Source organism: Rattus norvegicus, chromosome 4 (genome assembly GCF_036323735.1).
Source record: "Rattus norvegicus strain BN/NHsdMcwi chromosome 4, GRCr8, whole genome shotgun sequence".
Lineage (NCBI taxonomy): Eukaryota > Metazoa > Chordata > Mammalia > Rodentia > Muridae > Rattus > Rattus norvegicus.
The window spans coordinates 60,447,945-60,469,032 of NC_086022.1; the positions used below are offsets into that span (position 1 = coordinate 60,447,945).

The 21,088-nt window shown below is 39.5% G+C and overlaps 1 protein-coding gene across 1 annotated transcript in view; it reads right to left on the minus strand.

Annotated features, from left to right (window-relative positions):
- The window catches only part of Copg2 (COPI coat complex subunit gamma 2), a 135,499-nt gene extending 114,490 nt beyond the window's left edge, over window positions 1–21,009 (minus strand). The window contains exons 1-5 of the mRNA NM_001106929.2: window positions 20,874–21,009; window positions 19,757–19,809; window positions 18,966–19,046; window positions 15,076–15,147; window positions 9,570–9,649 (exon numbers count right to left, since the gene is read on the minus strand). Of these exons, the coding sequence (NP_001100399.1) occupies window positions 9,570–9,649; window positions 15,076–15,147; window positions 18,966–19,046; window positions 19,757–19,809; window positions 20,874–20,910 (323 nt within the window). The 5' untranslated portion in view covers window positions 20,911–21,009. The remainder of the gene's footprint in view (window positions 1–9,569; window positions 9,650–15,075; window positions 15,148–18,965; window positions 19,047–19,756; window positions 19,810–20,873) is intronic.
- Window positions 21,010–21,088: the final 79 nt, after the last annotated feature.

The following is a 21,088-nucleotide window of genomic DNA, read 5'->3' on the forward strand; positions in this document are numbered from 1 at the left end:
CAAAATCATATTTGATCATGATGCTGGAGGACTTCAAGAAAGACGTGAAGAACTCCCTTAGAGAAACACAGGAAAACATTAATAAACAAGTAGAAGCCTACAGAGAGGAATCGCAAAAATGCCTGAAAGAATTCCAGGAAAACATAAATAAACAAGTAGAAGCCCATAGAGAGGAGAAACAAAAATCCCTGAAAGAATATCAGGAAATCATAAATAAACAAGTAGAAGCCCATAGAGAGGAGTCACAAAAATCCCTGAAAGAATTCCAGGAAAACACAATCAAACAGTTGAAGGAATTAAAAATGGAAATAGAATCAATCAAGAAAGAACACATGGAAACAACCCTGGATATAGAAAACCAAAAGAAGAGACAAGGAGCTGTAGATACAAGCTTCACCAACAGAATACAAGAGATGGAAGAGAGAATCTCAGGAGCAGAAGATTCCATAGAAATCATTGACTCAACTGTCAAAGATAATGTAAAGCGGAAAAAGCTACTGGTCCAAAACATACAGGAAATCCAGGACTCAATGAGAAGATCAAACCTAAGGATAATAGGTATAGAAGAGAGTGAAGACTCCCAGCTCAAAGGACCAGTAAATATCTTCAACAAAATCATAGAAGAAAACTTCCCTAACCTAAAAAAAGAGATACCCATAGGCATACAAGAAGCCTACAGAACTCCAAATAGATTGGACCAGAAAAGAAACACCTCCCGTCACATAATAGTCAAAACACCAAACGCACAAAATAAAGAAAGAATATTAAAAGCAGTAAGGGAAAAAGGTCAAGTAACATATAAAGGCAGACCTATCAGAATCACACCAGACTTCTCGCCAGAAACTATGAAGGCCAGAAGATCCTGGACTGATGTCATACAGACCCTAAGAGAACACAAATGCCAGCCCAGGTTACTGTATCCTGCAAAACTCTCAATTAACATAGATGGAGAAACCAAGATATTCCATGACAAAACCAAATTTACACAATATCTTTCTACAAATCCAGCACTACAAAGGATAATAAATGGTAAAGCCCAACATAAGGAGGCAAGCTATACCCTAGAAGAAGCAAGAAACTAATCGTCTTGGCAACAAAACAAAGAGAATGAAAGCACACAAACATAACTTCACATCCAAATATGAATATAACGGGAAGCAATAATCACTATTCCTTAATACCTCTCAACATCAATGGCCTCAACTCCCCAATAAAAAGACATAGATTAACAAACTGGATACGCAACAAGGACCCTGCATTCTGCTGCCTACAGGAAACACACCTCAGAGACAAAGACAGACATTACCTCAGAGTGAAAGGCTGGAAAACAATTTTCCAAGCAAATGGTCAGAAGAAGCAAGCTGGAGTAGCCATTCTAATATCAAATAAAATCAATTTTCAACTAAAAGTCATCAAAAAAGATAAGGAAGGACACTTCATATTCATCAAAGGAAAAATCCACCAGGATGAACTCTCAATCCTAAATATCTATGCCCCAAATACAAGGGCACCTACATATGTAAAAGAAACCTTACTAAAGCTCAAAACATACATTGCACCTCACACAATAATAGTGGGAGATTTCAACACACCACTCTCATCAATGGACAGATCATGGAAACAGAAATTAAACAGAGATGTAGACAGACTAAGAGAAGTCATGAGCCAAATGGACTTAACGGATATTTATAGAACATTCTATCCTAAAGCAAAAGGATATACCTTCTTCTCAGCTCCTCATGGTACTTTCTCCAAAACTGACCATATAATTGGTCAAAAAACGGGCCTCAACAGGTACAGAAAGATAGAAATTATCCCATGCGTGCTATCGGACCACCACGGCCTAAAACTGGTCTTCAATAACAATCAAGGAAGAATGCCCACATATACTTGGAAATTGAACAATGCTCTACTCAATGATAACCTGGTCAAGGAAGAAATAAAGAAATTAAAAACTTTTTAGAATTTAATGAAAATGAAGGTACAACATACCCAAACTTATGGGATACAATGAAAGCTGTGCTAAGAGGAAAACTCATAGCGCTGAGTGCCTGCAGAAAGAAACAGGAAAGAGCATATGTCACCAGCTTGACAGCACATCTAAAAGCTCTAGAACAAAAAGAAGCAAATACACCCAGGAGGAGTAGAAGGCAGGAAATAATCAAACTCAGAGCTGAAATCAACCAAGTAGAAACAAAAAGGACCATAGAAAGAATCAACAGAACCAAAAGTTGGTTCTTTGAGAAAATCAACAAGATAGATTAAACCCTTAGCCAGACTAACGAGAGGACACAGAGAGTGCGTCCAAATTAACAAAATCAGAAATGAAAAGGGAGACATAACAACAGATTCAGAGGAAATTCAAAAAATCATCAGATCTTACTATAAAAACCTATATTCAACAAAACTTGAAAATCTTCAGGAAATGGACAATTTCCTAGACAGATACCAGGTACCGAAGTTAAATCAGGAACAGATAAACCAGTAAAACAACCCCATAACTCCTAAGGAAATAGAAGCAGTCATTAAAGGTCTCCCAACCAAAAAGAGCCCAGGTCCAGACGGGTTTAGTGCAGAATTCTATCAAACCTTCACAGAAGACCTCATACCAATATTATCCAAACTATTCCACAAAATTGAAACAGATGGATCACTACCGAATACCTTCTACGAAGCCACAATTACTCTTATACCTAAACCACACAAAGACACAACAAAGAAAGAGAACTTCAGACCAATTTCCCTTATGAATATCGACGCAAAAATACTCAACAAAATTCTGGCAAACCGAATCCAAGAGCACATCAGAACAATCATCCACCATGACCAAGTAGGCTTCATCCCAGGCATGCAGGGATGGTTTAATATACGGAAAACCATCAACGTGATCCATTATATAAACAAACTGAAAGAACAAAACCACATGATCATTTCATTAGACGCTGAGAAAGCATTTGACAAAATTCAACACCCCTTCATGATAAAAGTCCTGGAAAGAATAGGAATTCAAGGCCCATACCTAAACATAGTAAAAGCCATATACAGCAAACCAGTTGCTAACATTAAACTAAATGGAGAGAAACTTGAAGCAATCCCACTAAAATCAGGGACTAGACAAGGCTGCCCACTCTCTCCCTACTTATTCAATATAGTTCTTGAAGTTCTAGCCAGAGCAATCAGACAACAAAAGGAGGTCAAGGGGATACAGATCGGAAAAGAAGAAGTCAAAATATCACTATTTGCAGATGATATGATAGTATATTTAAGTGATCTCAAAAGTTCCACCAGAGAACTACTAAAGCTGATAAACAACTTCAGCAAAGTGGCTGGGTACAAAATTAACTCAAATAAATCAGTTGCCTTCCTCTATACAAAAGAGAAACAAGCCGAGAAAGAAATTAGGGAAACGACACCCTTCATAATAGACCCAAATAATATAAAGTACCTCGGTGTGACTTTAACAAAGCAAGTAAAAGATCTGTACAATAAGAACTTCAAGACACTGAAGAAGGAAATTGAAGAAGACCTCAGAAGATGGAAAGATCTCCCATGCTCATGGATTGGCAGGATTAATATAGTAAAAATGGCCATTTTACCAAAAGCAATCTACAGATTCAATGCAATCCCCATCAAAATACCAATCCAATTCTTCAAAGAGTTAGACAGAACAATTTGCAAATTCATCTGGAATAACAAAAAACCCAGGATAGCTAAAGCTATCCTCAACAATGAAAGGACTTCAGGGGGAATCACTATCCCTGAACTCAAGCAGTATTACAGAGCAATAGTGATAAAAACTGCATGGTATTGGTACAGAGACAGACAGATAGACCAATGGAATAGAATTGAAGACCCAGAAATGAACCCACACACCTATGGTCACTTGATTTTTGACAAAGGAGCCAAAACCATCAAATGGAAAAAAGATAGCATTTTCAGCAAATGGTGCTGGTTCAACTGGAGGTCAACATGTAGAAGAATGCAGATCGATCCATGCTTATCACCCTGTACAAAGCTTAAGTCCAAGTGGATCAAGGACCTCCACATCAAAGCAGACACACTCAAACTAATAGAAGAAAAACTAGGGAAGCATCTGGAACACATGGGCACTGGAAAAAATTTCCTAAACAAAACACCAATGGCTTACGCTCTAAGATCAAGAATCGACAAATGGGATCTCATAAAACTGCAAAGCTTCTGTAAGGCAAAGGACACTGTGGTTAGGACAAAACGGCAACCAACAGATTGGGAAAAGATCTTTACCAATCCTACAACAGATAGAGGCCTTATATCCAAAATATACAAAGAACTCAAGAAGTTAGACCGCAGGGAAACAAATAACCCTATTAAAAAATGGGGTTCAGAGCTAAACAAAGAATTCACAGCTGAGGAATGCCGAATGGCTGAGAAACACCTAAAGAAATGTTCAACATCTTTAGTCATAAGCGAAATGCAAATCAAAACAACCCTGAGATTTCACCTCACACCAGTGAGAATGGCTAAGATCAAAAACTCAGGGGACAACAGATGCTGGCGAGGATGTGGAGAAAGAGGAACACTCCTCCATTGTTGGTGGGATTGCAAACTGGTACAACCATTCTGGAAATCAGTCTGGAGGATCCTCAGAAAATTGGACATGGAACTGCCTGAGGATCCAGTTATACCTCTCTTGGGCATATACCCAAAAGATGCCCCAACATATAAAAAAGACACGTGCTCCACTATGTTCATTGCAGCCTTATTTATAATAGCCAGAAGCTGGAAAGAACCCAGATGCCCTTCAACAGAGGAATGGATACAGAAAATGTGGTACATCTACACAATGGAATATTACTCAGCTATCAAAAACAACGACTTTATTCGTTGGCAAATGGTTGGAACTGGAAAACATCATCCTGAGTGAGCTAACCCGATCACAGAAAGACATACATGGTATGCACTCATTGATAAGTGGCTATTAGCCCAAATGCTTGAATTACCCTAGATCCCTAGAACAAATGAAACTCAAGACGGATGATCAAAATGTGAATGCTTCACTCCTTCTTTAAATGAGGAAAAAGAATACCCTTGGCAGGGAAGAGAGAAGCAAAGATTAAAACAGAGACTGAAGGAACACCCATTCAGAGCCTGCCCCACATGTGGCCCATACATATACAGCCACCCAATTAGACAAGATGGATGAAGCAAAAAGGGCAGGCTGACAGGAGCCGGATGTAGATCGCTCCTGAGAGACACAGTCAGAATACAGCAAATACAGAGGTGAATGCCAGCAGCAAACCACTGAATTGAGAATAGGACCCCCGTTGAAGGAATCAGAGAAAGAACTGGAAGAGCTTGAAGGGGGCTCGAGACCCCATATGTACAACAATGCCAAGCAACCAGAGCTTCCAGGGACTAAGCCACTACCTAAAGACTATACATGGACTGACCCTGGACTCTGACCTCATAGGTAGCAATGAATATCCTAGTAAGAGCACCAGTGGAAGGGGAAGCCCTGGGTCCTGCTAAGACTGAACCCCCAGTGAACTAGACTGGTGGGAGGAGGGCGGCAATGGGGGGAGGGTTGGGAGGGGAACACCCATAAGGAAGGGGAGCGGGGAGGGGGATGTTTGCCCGGATACCGGGAAAGGGAATAACACTCGAAATGTATATAAGAAATACTCAAGTTAATAAAAAAAAAAATGTAAAAAAAAAAAATAAAATAAAGTTCCTTTTAAATCCTAAAAAAAAAAAAAAATACCACAAAGTTAAAAGGGGTAGAGTAACATTTATTTTATGTTGTAGTTAGTTTACAGTTAATGAATTGATGTCCAAAACAGGTCTTACTAGGTAAAATTGAGACATTTGAGGCCTGTATTTTTAAAGCTACAGGGGCTCCTGGGTTTGTGCATGACCTGGAAAGATCCAGCTGCTGGAAGCTTAGTGCCCAGTATGGCAGTATGGAGGTGATGGAGCCTAGATCAGTAGGACTCTGTAAAAGGTATCAAGTTACTAGGGACACTAACCCCAGAGGTTGAAAGTTCTCTCAAGACATGACTATTTCTGTGAAATGAAGTTGTTATAAAACAATAACAATAACAACAACAAAACCCAAAAATACTGGCTCCCTGAATCCCTCTGATTTCTGGTCTTACCACCTGATCTTATAGATTCCACTATTATGATGCTGAATTATATTATAATCCATGGAGCCCTCAGCTAAGGGCTCACCAAAGAGATGGAGCTACTCAAGTGTTGTAATTTGAATAAGAAATGTCCTCCATCGGTTCATGTATGTGTTTGAACACTTGGTCCTTCGCTGGTAGTGCTATTTAAGAAAGTTATGGAACCTTTAGGAGGTGAAACCTTGCCAAAGGAAGTGGATCACCAGGAGCAGCAGCCCTTGAGGCCTTATAGACCATATCATTTCCTTTTTACCGTCAGTTTTTGAATATGGATGAAATGAAGTCAGCCAGCCCCCAGCTTCTGCCACCATGCCTTCCCTGCCTGCAGTCATATCTCCCCATCATGACAAATTATAACTGTCTGAAACCGTAAGCCAGAACAAACCCTCTTCCCTTAGGTCATTGGCCATCTCTCCAGTCCCTATATTATATCATAGCAACAGAACAAAGATACCAATCTTGAACTTTTAGCCACAAATGAACTAACAAACCTCCCTACTTTTTAAAGAACCTGGCCCAAGGCATTGTTTTATTAACAGAAAGTTCATTAGTCCCAACTTCAGAGGTCACCTGTGCCTCTTTATTTTTTTTTTTTTCGGAGCTGGGGACCGAACCCAGGGCCTTGCGCTTGCTAACGCTCTACCACTGAGCTAAATCCCCAACCCCGCCTCTTTATTTTCAAATCTTTAACAGCATCTCTGACTTTGCTACATCATATCTTTTGACTGACACTTTTCTGTTTCCCACTTGCATTTTTATAAAGACATGTTTTTATTATTTTATTTGTGTGTGTGTGTGTGTGTGTGTGTGTGTGTCTGTGTGTCTGTGCATGTATGCATGTGTTTGAATAGCATAAGGACACCAGAAGAGGGTGTTGGATCCCTTAGAGAACTAGAGTTACAGATGGTTGTAAGCTACCTAGTGTGCTGGAAACCAAACCTGGGTTATCTGGGAAAGCAACAAGCACTCTTTACTGCTGAGCCATCTGTCTCTAGCCCTCTACTCATTTTTAAGAATGCTTAACTTTTTAAAGGACTACATGAATAAACCAGAATACTCCTATCAGCTTTAACTGCCCTTTGCCATAGAATATGTCATATTCACAGGTCCTGAGAATTTGGACATGGGCATCATCAGGGGACAGTTATCCAACCTACCATGCTTACTAATCACTTAAGAGCACTAGAAGTAAACTCTAATCATATCTAATAAGGCTCAGAGGGAAGTATTAACCACTGAAACAAACATCATTATTTGTCTTTAACTTTTCAAGCATTTAGGGAGTCAAAAAATGTAACTGAAGGCTTTCTGTTTCTCGTTTGTGGAGGACAACATTTTCAATCACTTCTCCCTTACCTGCCCCTAGTACTTGGACTATAAAAGCTAAAAACTTACTTTCTGGCCTCCTAAGGATAGTCATATAATATAGATGTGCCGAATGAAATCTAAAAATTGCCTCAGGAAATGCTACTGCACTCCTGATAAAAGGCGCAGATGGTGCTGGCACCCCTTGGCTCCTTCCCAGTAGTTCTCCTGCTTGAACATGGGACACTGCCAGTAATTCAAGCATCTATTTTGCAATGATGGAGCACATCCAAAGGAATCCAAGTGATACTAGTCCTGCCACTGTAAAATGGCTGCAGCAGCACCAGCTAGGCTAAGCCTCCAGACTTACAGCTATATGAGGGGAAATAAATTTTCATCTTTTTAAGTCACTGTTTACATCTGCTTTTCTGATATTTCCAACTGAAAGCTTTAATAGAAACTATACTAAACACAACTAAACATAAACATCTTCCTTCAAAATGTACTATTTTATGAAAACTATATTCAGTTAAATGAGTTATACTTAACACTTAAAAGGCAACTACTAAAGTGTAACATAATGTATTTTACTATAAATTATACAGATTTCATTCTAAGATATCTAGAAATTGCCAAAGATTTAAATATTAGCCATAATTCAAAGCAGCCAAAGATAAACTACTATTAATATAACTACTGTATTTACCAACATATTCTTACATACATATACATAAAATAGTTTTTAAAGTCAGATTATATAGAAATGCAGATTGATTCAACTTCCACTTAGCATTATATTTATTAAGGAATTTTTCATATGATTGAATATTTTTCAAAAGTAATTCCAAGAGCTTGAATATTTCCTATGTGACTATTACATTACTAATTAAGAATTTTAACAATGATAGACATGCAACAGATAAATAATCCAGAATGTATTACTGAGGATGAAATTCATTAGTCATAAATGCAGCTTAAGTGCTTTCTAGGAACACTAAAGTCAATTTTTAACCTGTGTACCAGAGCATCAGTCCCTGTGGTGTTAACTGCTACTCTTCGCTTTCTGATGACCTGATGAGTATGTATACTTTTATCTTAAATTGTTAATTTACTTATTCTGGGTATTCCTGACAGTGACTATCTAAAGATATTTAGATCTTTAGAATGGTTACTTTGTAAACTATCCCTAAGTAACTTTTTAAGGATAAAAGTTCTTTGTATGTAAAATGATAGCCTTTTGATACTATTTGTTGTATATTTGTTGAAGTAAGGTGTTAACCTTACTTCAGTAAACAGTCACTTTGTAGTTTTGCTTATATTAATTTATTTTTATGAACTTAAAAAATGTTCTTATGCCTAGTATGATGACACATGCCTTTAATCCCAGCACTTGGGGCATAGAAGCAGGTGGATCTCTGTGAGTTTAAGGCCAGCCTGATTTACAAAGCAAGTTTCAGGACTTCCAGGGTTGTTATACAAAGAAACCCTGTCTCAGAAATACAGGAAAAAAATGTATTTTATGTATATGAACATTTGTTTGCAGGTGTGTGTGTGTGTGTGTGTGTGTGTGTGTGTGCGAGTGAGTGAGTGTGTGTGTGTGTGTGTGTGTGCGTGCGCACACGCAATTGATGTGTGGGCCTGGTGTCCACAGGGGCCAGAAGAAGGTGTTAGATCCCTGATAGCTACAGCTATACATGGTTAGGGACCATAAAGTGAGTACTGGAAACTGAACCCAGGTTCTCCACAACAACAGGAAATACTCTTACCCACATGGGCCATCTCTCCAGCCCCTATTTTTATAAACTTTAAAAAAAAGGATCCACAACCTTTATCCTTGTAACCTTTTTAGCACATTTTTAGATGATGATAACCATGTTTTAGAAAAGAATGGTTTAAGATATAACATTCTTGTAAATTGTTATTAGCAGTCAAAAGAAATTTCAAATCTCTAAGAGAGTAACCAATATTACATGACAACTGCCTTTTGAAAACGAATGATTTAAGATATGGTATTCTTATAAATTCTTATTGGCAGTCAACAAAAAGAGAAAATATTCCATAATTACTAAGTCTTTTGTTCATGACTCATTACTTACATACCTGCTTGTGACAATGATCACATCCTCAGAGATAGTGGCCATTTCCTTGATGGTAAGGTAGCACATTCTCCTCAATGTTTGCTGAAAGTGTATTTATAGATGGTAAGAGATTATTGTAGAAACCTTTTAAGTTATTTTAAGTAAAACTAGCAAGTATATTAAGAGAGATATTCTTCAGCCAGCAAGATGGTTCATTGGTAAAGGGCTTTCCACCAAGTCTGATAGCCTGAGTTTAATCCCTGGAATCCAAATGGTGAAAACAAAGAATCAACTCCTAATACCTACATTAAAAATAAGGGAAGAATTCTTTAAAATATCTACCTTTTAAAAATCTACTAAAACTATATGGGTAAAAAATACTCAAAATATTACTTCTTAAACACAAATACTTAATGCACTGATACTTGAAAAAAACATAAAAGCAAAGTCTTAAAAATTCAATTCCTCGTCTACAAAGATATAATTGTTTAAAGTGATAATGACTTATCTCAGAAATGTGTTTTTAAAATTTTTAAATTTTAAATTTCTGTATGCAGAAACATGCTAATTATATTCTCCCCTATGGCAGTCTGAATGTAATTGGTCCCCATAGGCTCATAGGGAGTAGCATTATTACGAGGTGTGGTCTTCCTGCTGCCTGTGGATCAATATGTAGAATGTTCAGTCCCTTCTCTAGCATCAAACCTGCATGTTGCCATGTTTCCTGCCATGCTGATAATGGACTGAACCTCTGAAACTATAAGCCAGCCTCAATTAAATGTTGTCCTTTATAAGAGTTGCTGTGGTCATGGTGTCTCTTCACAGCAATAGAAACCCTAAATAAGACACCCCTCCACTTAGTGAGCACCAATGTTCCTCTAAAATGACTCGTTACTGGATAATCAGCTTCCATTTTAAGTTATCAAAATTTACAGATGAACAACAGGATCCAAAGTGAGAAGGTTCCTGCTCAAATCTCAGCTGCATCTCTGATTTACTTGCAGACCCCAGGCTCCTTCAGTCTGTCCAGCCTCTTTCTAAATATCTTCAGTGTCTTTTAAGTATAGAAACTCATACACATCAGACTCAGTTCGGAGTGTAAGCTATAAAGAGAACCTGCTTGACATCACTGAACCAAAGAAAAGAGAAGAAAATAATGGTTCTCAGTATGATTTAACACGAGGAAGGAAGGAAGGAAGGAAGGAAGGAAGGAAGGAAGGAAGGAAGGAAGGAAGGAAGGAGGGAGGGAGGGAAGGAAGGAAGGAAGGAAGGAAGGAAGGAAGGAAGGAAGGAAGGAGGGAAGGAAGGAAGGGTGGGAGGAGGGAAGGAAGGAAGGGTGGGAGGAGGGAAGGAAGGAAGGGTGGGAGGAAGGGAAAAGGAAAAGAGGGGAGGGAACATATATCAAGGAATGAAAAGTAGGAAGGAAAAAGTAGTAAAGACAAATTTGAGTGAAATAAAAAAGCTAAAAAAAGCTATATTTCTCTCTATATAAAAATATACTTAGAAATATATATATATATGACATGTTTATGTTACATATTCATATATATGGTAGGAGTGCCTAAGAGTATCAAATTTCCCATAAGCAGGGAAAAGATAAAGATGAATATTAGATTTTAATAAGTTCATGAAGCAATTTAGGATAACTGCCAGAAATTCTGAAAACATTATCTCATATGTCACTAATGCTCTTCATTTTGTTGCCTTTCTTTCTTCAGCTCATTTCAGGCTGTCTTTATGGCTATCTTCAAGTACATCCATTTTCACACTCACTTTTCTCCTTTCTCTCTGTTATCTTCCCTAAACATTCCCAGCTCCACCCGACCTTCCCAATGCCTGTAGTCTGCCTCTGGGCAGCTAATGGTGCAATCCCAGGGCTCATCTTGCTTGCTTCCCTTCAGATCACACCCCTTGCACTCTGGATACCCAGTCTGAAAGCTGCTCTGTTGTCTGGTTTTCTAGTATAGCAGGGCAAACCAGCCCTTTACACAGCTGGAAACACAACAGAAATGTGGTTCTTGACATCGAAGGAGGAGTAATTTGTACAGTGAGACGCTCCTTTCCCCACTGATGTCAACTGATCCCAGTACTGCTGCAGTGGAGCTAAAGCTGTAGCTCAACAGTCTGCACGGTTTGGTCCTTCACAATGACTTGTCTGGTTTTACCCAGTCCTGCAGCAAATGTCTGTATATCTTCATTTATATAGTGGTTACACAAATCTATGTACTTGTTTTTCTTAGGTTCTCTTCTCTTGCTCTTATTTGCTCACTCTCTTGCTTCAGGGGGTCTGGATAGTAAAACCCAGGGCTTCATGCATGCACGTCAGGCACTCTACCAACTATTCTATTTCCCCAAGATTACTTTGAAAGATAAATATTAATAGGGAAAAACAGTCCATGAATGAAAAAGCTTGCTCCTTGAAGATACCGGTAAGGTACAAGCCTCTAGACAAAACTCTAAGGAATGCAAGAATATATAATTTAGCCATATCAAAATGATAGGTATCAGTACAGATTCTACAGACATTATTTAAAAGGTTTATCAACAATTCTATCTTCCATCCTTCCACAAACACACACACACAGTCAGGTCCTTTGGTTCCTCATCAGAAAATCTCTTAGCATCTTCAAACTCTTCCGTAAATGTTCCTATCCTTCTAACTGAAAATTTCCCTAAGAACTGCCCTGTAACTTTCTAAATGGTGGCTGTTTTCTTCCTCATGGTCTCCTTACTGCCTTTTTAGCTATTGACACCACCTTCTTTCAATGTACTTCCTTCCTACAAATGTTCTGGTCTGAAAGGTTATGCCCTTTGCACCATATTACTCACCATCATGCATGATGACAGAGACTCATTGTAATGTCAGAGCCTCTATCAGTGATAGCCACCATGTGGCTCTGACAACCCTGTGTATTCTGTCAGCACTCATAACCCAGTAATCCTATAACCATTTACTAACCCCATCCGGTCCAACATCAGGTACCTGACTGCAAGATCATATCCACATATAGCCTTGCCTGACTTTTCTAACAGCAAGTCTGTACACCCTACTCCAACAACTTGAAATGCCTACTTTTCTAGTCTAATTCCTGAAGGAAATACCTAATCCCATAATACTCATACTGGCTCTGCTTCTCTAATTGATCCTTGAACTGTTACTGTAGGAGTCATTAAAAGGAAGCATGTCCTGAAGGCCAGGAACATGAAATCACTTCTCTTTTCAGACTGGTGGAATCTAAGTAGTCAATAGTATTAAATAGCATAAATATTTAAATCATCACTTGCAAAGACATACAGAGGACAAAGCTTTGGGTAAGTAAGCAGTTGTTGCCAGAGTACATTTTAATAAAAATTAGGTTGTTAAAACTTAAGATGTTAAAAATAACTTGTTTAGGGGCCAACAAGATGGTTCAGCAGGTAAAGGCACTTGCTACCGATATTGAAGGCCTGAGTTCCAACCCCAGGACTTTGGTGGTGGAAAGAGAGACCTGAGTCCTACAAGTTGTCCTCTGACCGCCACACAGGCACCACGGCATGCATGCACATGCACATCACACACATATACACACACATTTTTTCTTAAAAGAAAATGAAGAGTTTAACAGGCTTAAATGAACAGCTAAAAGTCTAAGAAGGAGCCAGAGAGCCTTTTGCCATGGCTGTGAGACCCCAAAACTGGGAAGGCAGATCCTGCAGAAAGTTTAATTTAAGAACAAATTCAAGCCATACCCCTGGAGAACTTGACTGGCAAGGGAGAGAATTTGAAAACTGAGTGGGACAGACGGGCAGACTCTGATGAAGGTTCCTGAAACCCCAAATTCTACCAAGAATCTTTTGTCAGTAAAAGTTATCTTTCACTCTTGCTCTTTGCTTTTCGCTGCTCTTGTCCCCTTCCCCATCCCCCACTCCACATGCCCATGGCCGGTCTTTCCTCCCTTCTACTCTTTTTCTCTCATTAAACCTCTCCACGTTGGGAAAAGAAAAAAAAAATCTTTCAGGGGATTGCTCTCCCTCTGCCTAAGCATATATTAAGGCTTCCCTTAACATAACTGTCTTATAGGGGCCTGAAGAACTACTTCTAAAATTCTTCATTATCTAGCTAAACAGATAGACTCAAATCCTAGAGAGTCCTGGGAACTGGACACAAAATGTAGCTTGTGCTGATATACAATATATATAAAAAGATGTTGGGGCTGGGGATTTAGCTCAGTGGCAGAGCGCTTACCTAGGAAGCACAAGGCCCTGGGTTCGGTCCCCAGCTCCGAAAAAAAGAACCAAAACAAACTAGAGTATGTTTCTTTACAAAGCTGTGTCACACCATCCTTTGGGCCCTCTGCTGGAAAAGTAGAATCAAGTCTCAAATAATGCCTTTTAAATTGTATCCTCTAGTATTATAGATGTAGGACAGTATGTATCATACCTCTGTGGATGTAAAATAGCTTGTACCTGCTTTATGATACGTAGTAGTGACCGTGCTTTATCAGAGCTGTTTTTAATGATGTTGCTCAGAATGTTTTCTTTCCAGATGATGATTGAGAAGCTAATTTAAAAAAAAAAATGGTGCCAGGTACCACAAGAGTAACAGAACTATGCTGTTTTCTCGGGTTTTGTTTTTTTACTTTTTTTTTTTTTTTAATGGAGTGTGCTGGATGTCTCTACAGTTTTGTTCAGATGACTGCAGAACCTGGAAAAGCTGTTGCTGCTGTTGATGCATAACACACTGCTATTATTGGTCTTTTTATATAAATATAAATATATATATACAGATATTTAATTTGAATTTTTGGAAACTTTAGCTGTGCTGTCAACTTTGGAACAAAGTATCCCCGTTTACTGTGTTGAGTTGGCACTGTACAGAAATTAACAGCCATATTGGTCTAGAAATGTTGAACTTAAGTTTTTTCCATTTTTACAGGGGTAACGCACTGTATTAAATATGTAAGGTCTTATCTACGTGGGTTTGATTACAAAAACTAATAAAGTATTCTCTAAATCAAAAAAAAAAAAAGATGTTGGCAAATATGTGCTAGCAGAAAGCTAAGAAATGTGTCTCACAGAAACCGACTCCCTGTAAGTTTCTGTATTAAACCTGAGCTGAGAAGAAATGTGCCACACTGAGAAAACAGAAGAAAGCAGCAGCTATCACACTCAGAGCAGTGAGGTGACCTAGGGAACGAGAGGCAGCTACAGAGATGCCAACAGGCTTGCTGAGCCCCGACTCCAAGTCCAGCTCTTCTCAATTGCCAGCCCCACTGCCAGCAATCCAGGCCCACTAAAACCTTGACTAGGAACTGACAGATGTGGGCCTACAGGTATGACCAGTTCCCCAGGGACTTCAGAGACAGCCTTTTACTATATACTTTAATTCTTCCACATTCACATATTGTTTTAAGGCACTGATAAGTTTTATAAAGATAAACGGTTTTAAAGTAATTTTAAACATTTAAGCAACCCTCTTTAATTTGGAACACTCTACATTCCCTGTGGAAAATAAATTGTTTCATCATAAAAGAATAAAAAAGACTTACATCATTAGATTGAAACAATCGAGTCATTGCAAAGAAGGCTTCTGTAGCTTCCATAGTTCCGAAGTGTTCACCCTAAGTAAAATTTAAAAGAATTTTTTTAAACTAAAAAAATATAGATATTAAGAATTTTCTCTTTATTTCTCATTTGATTAAAAAAATCATTGAATTCAGGAGGAAGTCTCTTTATAAACATTCTGCCTCTTGGCAACTTTTCTGTTTTCAATTTAAAAACCTGCAGGGGAGAAAAAAACCCTCAGGGCCACTTAGAGACTTGTTATTTAAAATAATTCAAAATAGCACACCACTCTTAGGAGTTCTGGAATTGTAGTGTCTACATTTTTAACAGAAACTGCTTATATTTCCTTTAAGAATATACTGGGAGGCAAAATACTGTAGTAAGAATAATTTTTAATCTGCATTGCATGATAAGGTCACACAACCTAAAAGGAGGGCTTGCACCTTGAGCATTTCCAGTCTAATGCCTGGCACATGTCCAGGACAGGACAGGTGTATAATAGATACAAAACTGAAAAGGATTGCTTATGAGGAATCCAAGAATTTATGGCAACTCAGGGCTTAAAACAAAAGAGAAGGATCTAGATTCCCCTTATTTTTGTTTCAAGGGCTGCTATAGATCCCAAACCCTGACCCTAAACTCTTTATACCCTTAGAAGTATGATTTGGATCTTACAACCTGTGACATGAATAACAGATCATTTAAAGACCTTGTCAAAATCCTGTCCCCTCCAAGAACTCTTGGGGGAGCAGGGTACTTTTCACTCAGTAAAAGCTCCCAAGCATGCCAACGCTGCTCATCAAGCAGTACACGGCCAGAGAATGTGTTCACTAATCTTCAAGACATTTCTAGTCATAAACTTCTTAAATATTACCATTTCAACATTTACTTCTTCCACTAAAGTAATCCTGCATAAAGTATTGGGCTTAATCTTTATTTTACATAAAATACAAGTTGTTTTACATCTATTTGCCATGAGTATAAGAATTTTTATTTAAAAAATGTTTTAACATGGCCTGGGACAAGGAAAGCACCTAAGAATCAATGGGGGTGATCTTAGCTATGACTCACTACATCAGAGACATGGAATCTGAAGAAACCACTTCTATAGACAGGAACCCCAGTGGGGTGACAGAGTCACCAACCTACCCACAAAACTTTCAACCCAAAATTTATCCTGTGTAGAAGTAATACAGGCATGGAGGAGGGGTCAGAGACTGAGGGAATGGCCAAAGAATAACAGGCCTAAATTGAGACCCATCCCATGGGCAAGCACCAATTCTGACATTATTGATGCTCTGTTGTGCTTGCAGACAGATGCATGCTGTCCTCTGAGAGGCTCCACCAGCAGCTGACTCAGACAGACACAGACACCACAGTCACACAATGGATGGAGATTGGGAATTCTTACACAAGACTAGGAAGAAGGATTGTGGGTCTAGAAGGGGATAGGAACTCCACAGGAAGACCAAGAGAGTCAACTAACCTGGACCCTTGGGGCTCTCAGAGTCTGAACCACCAACCAAAGAGCATACATGGGCTGAACCTAGGCCTTCCCGCTCATATGTAGCAGATGTGCAGCTTGACCTTCATATGGGTCTAAAACAACTGGAACTGGGACTATCCCAAAGGTATTGCCTATAAATGGGAAATGGTCTTCTAGCTGGGCTGCCTTGTCTGGCCTCGGTTGGAGAGGAAGTGCCTAACTTTGCAGAGACATGAAGTGCCGGGGGTAGGGGGCGAGGTTAGTATATTCAGGGGGCCCCCACTGGCATGGAGGAGAAGGGGAAAGGGGAGGAGGAAGGATTGTGGGAGGGAGTGACCAGGAGGGGGCAGTGAGCGGGATGTAAAGTGAGTAAGTAAAAAATTAAGTCAAATTTTAAAAAATGTCATAAGTTTAGGATGAAGGACAAAGTATAACAAGAGTTTACAACTATTGTTAAGCAAGTTATCAACAAGAGAGAGACCTTTTTTACTGTGAAACTTACCAAATACCCAGAGGCCTGTAGGATTCTTTATATAGGGACAATCTTAAATTACACTTTTAGACTTGCAATTCAGAACTTGTGGCTCTGTCAATTCCAGTAGAAATTTTGAAGTGTTTGGGGTTTTTGTTTGTTTACTTTTCTCATAATATTCTACCAAGAACTAGGGAAGGAGACAAATGAATGTTCCCAAACCTTTCTGTGTGACTGAGTTTATGCTGCCTTTGGCAATCTTCTTCTCAAGACAACTGTCTCAACATTAATTGCTCCAAGAAAGGTATTGGCCAACCCTGACTCTGTTCTGAATCAACTTTCACTACTGCAAATGCTGTTGGCACAATGGAGTTAGCCACTTCTGACACAGTACAGAACATGCTCTGCAGAGTTAAGTCACAGCAGGTTTAGCCGAGATGTCCTTACCATGCCACCTCAGCTATGCTGCTCAAGGACAGACATGCTGTTTGTTTGGTTTCTCAAGTTTCAATTTGCAAACAGCAAAATTTTGTTAGAACTCTAAATTACGAACTTTTAAAATATAATTAAACTTATAAAAGAACAAAATTTTAATTATAAAATAACATGATAAAAAGCTCCTGATAAAGTGCTGATGAGATGGCTCAGTGGATAAAGACATTTGTCATTAAGCCTGAAGACTTCAGCTCAATTCCCAGGTTCTACATGACAGAAAGAGAACTGACCGCCACATGCGCTTGATGTAAGCACACACAAAGTTAGTGAGTGTAAAAACTCAATGTTTTCTTAGAATTTAAGTTGGTAAGTATAACACATTTACCATTACATATAAATAATCCAGATGTACAATTTATATATATAAATATATATTACATAAATATCTATAGAGATACATATATTGTCTACAAAATAAAATTCTATTTTCTAAGGTTCTAAATGTTTTTGAGGTTGTATTTACAATCTCAAAAGCAAAAAGGAAAATTAATAGCAATAACAGAACACAGAATTTTAAAAAAACTTTCTTTTGGTTTTGTAACTCCAGTGCCTACTAAGACACAGCAGGTATACAATAAAACTTCCTGAGCTATAAATTGAAAATATCTCTGAATACAAACTATGTGCCTAGCACTATTATAACTGTTTATATCTACTATTTTATACAACTGTAAGGCTTAAAAAATTAGTATTATAAAACTAATTTACATTATGAGGCATATAATGGTTAAATTACTTGTCCAGAATCATACTGACAGTATTAGTGTAATGATGATACTAATATAAAACCTGAACATTAAGATAAAAATTTCAACATTTCATTATTATGCCAAATAAGTCAGCAAACAAAATACTTGAAATCTGACTGACTTTACATTGTATTTTCAAAGGCTCTCAAAATACATGTAACATGCTGTTGGCACAGCAGTTAAGATCACTTGTTAATCTACAGAGGATCCAGGTGTGATTCCCAGAACCCATATGGTGGCTCCAACCTCTGTAACTCTAGTCTCAGGGGACCTCCTGATGCCCTCTTCCGACCTCTGTGAACACCAAGCACACACATGATGCACATACATACATGCATATAAAAGCCATACACATAAAATAAATAAATCTTTAAAAACTAAAAATCAATATGTGTGACAAGTATGTTCTAAGTAGAATTTGTTGAATTGAAATCAACATATTTATTGAAATGTACATGTTTAGCTAGTCTAATACCTCATGAATTTAGAGAGAAATATAAGTTCAGTCCTTGTATTAAAGAACTTTCACACATTATTGTTCTAACCAAACACTGTGGATTTTCAAATTACATGGCTTTCTTTTTAAACAAGTCTACTTTTCAATAAGTACTTCACTATAGGTTACATATTTCCATTCTAATACACAAATCTAAGGAAATCAGAAGAGTTTACCTGGTTGAGTAAGTAAAGAATCTTTGTCAAGATATGCAAGCATCTTCTTGGATTGATGGGCGTTTCGTTAAATATGCGTGCCTACAGAAATATGCAAAATAGTATGCTATAAATGGTGTATTTTCTATCTCAAATCATCTTTAGTAACATTAACAATATGTTGGCACGCTATCGAAGTAATGTCAGTTGTCTAAGCTCTCAAGTTGGTATGGTGTACAATAATTACCAGATATGGCCTGCTTTCCTGGCTATACTTTATTCCCTTAGGTTGACAACTTCAACTTTAAAGACTTTACCAGAGTATCTGTCTACACATGAATACCACGAGCTTACTCTCTGGAAGTTCTTCCAGTAACCCTGCACTTACCACACGGCAGAGTCTGCATGTCTATACACTTCTAGAGTTCCAGACTCTCCCATTTCCTCTACTGGACACCCTCTGCACTGTGCTACACTCCTCTGCTACCTTTAATATATAAGTAAACGAATTTCTAGTTTTGATCAAATGTGGGGGAAGTCTGATTTTCAGACAGTCGGGTGGGTCCATTGTCCCTCATTGTTATTTTGGCTATCCTGACTTTAGTAGGATACTACTAGGTTCTTTGCCTGTCATTCTTCTTTTTTTATTTTTTTTTTTTATTTTTTTTTAAATTTTTTTTTTCTGAGCTGGGGACCAAACCCAGGGCCTTGTGCTTGGTAGGCAAGCGCTCTACTACTGAGCTAAATCCCCAACCCTTTGCCTGTCATTCTTAAACAGACTCTATAAGGCACTGTACACATCCAAGCCATACCTCCTGCAAGACAGCACTCTTCTCCAAATGCTGGAAAGGATTGGAACCACTACCTACAGTGTAAGAGAAAGAGAAGGTCTTCAGTAGCTGGACTGCACAGACTTTTCTAAAGGAGGATAGTACATGCTTGGGAGATCTCACCTAAACAGAATGATCCCTTGGAAGTCACAAGGACGACCATTACTAATATGCAAGTAAGTTGGATGAAGTAATTTTGATTCTGGTACAAATTCTGTCATTGCCATATTGAGAGATCTTGGATTTCTCCTGATAGAGGAACCCTGTCCAAAATGAGTGCCTTCATTCCCTGCTTCCCCCTCTCCCACCCCATGGATGTTAACAAATGTGTCGGTTCCACCACCACCAAGAGTAATGAGATGACAGGACACTATGGATTCCCCTAAAAGCAAACCCTATTTTATGTGTTTCACACATTTACTGAAGCAGAAAGGAACAGTTTCGCAGAGAATCACAAATGTAAAGAGGCCATGCAGGATGAGGCCATGAAGGTCCACTAACCCAACCTTCCACCACACTTGTGGGAGCAGCTACCACTGAAGAGCTGAAGATTTTTTTTTTTTTTTTTGAAGAGGCTTGGCATCTTCCCCACTTGCACTGCACCACAGACAGGTATCAACACGCAAGTCACTTCTGGATGCCTGCGTATTCAATGAGCTGTGTCCCACCGGGCAGTCTTAACCCCTGGGAACAGGAGAATCAAGGCCCTTCAGAGTCCATAAACACGCAACCCTGGCCCGGTCGACCCAAGCCCCCAAAACAGGGGGTGCTCGCCCTGGGGCCTAACCCCACCAGCAACCCCAGACTACCAAGACATGCGCGCGCACCTCCTCGCCCCCCGACAGGGCCCCACGGAGGGCCGGCTCTGAGGGGCTCCGTCGGGGGCGGGAGCGGGGGGCGGGGACGCGCCGGGGCGGAGCCGCGGAGAATTCAAGGCGACTCCCGGCCCGGAGCGCGCGGCCCGAGGGGAGGCCCCGGCGCCGGGGGAGGGGCTTCAGGCAGACCCCGCCGCTGCGGCCGCCCCCAGAGCAGGTGGATACGGGCGAGGGAAAGGGGAACCCTTGCGCCTGAGGGTGGGCGTCCGGAGCGCCGCGCGTACCAGACTCCTCGTCCTTCTTGTCGAATTTTTTAATCATCTTGGACGGCTTCCCAGCGCCCAGACCCACCGCAACCGTCCCAGGCGCCGCAGCCGGCGAGCGGAAGACGCTGCAGGAAGGCAGGCCCTGTGTTCTCACACCGGTTGGGCCAGCGGGCCGTCACTCGGGGCCAAGGCCCGCCCCCCTCGGGCCTCCGCGGCCGCCCTTGCCCCCTAGG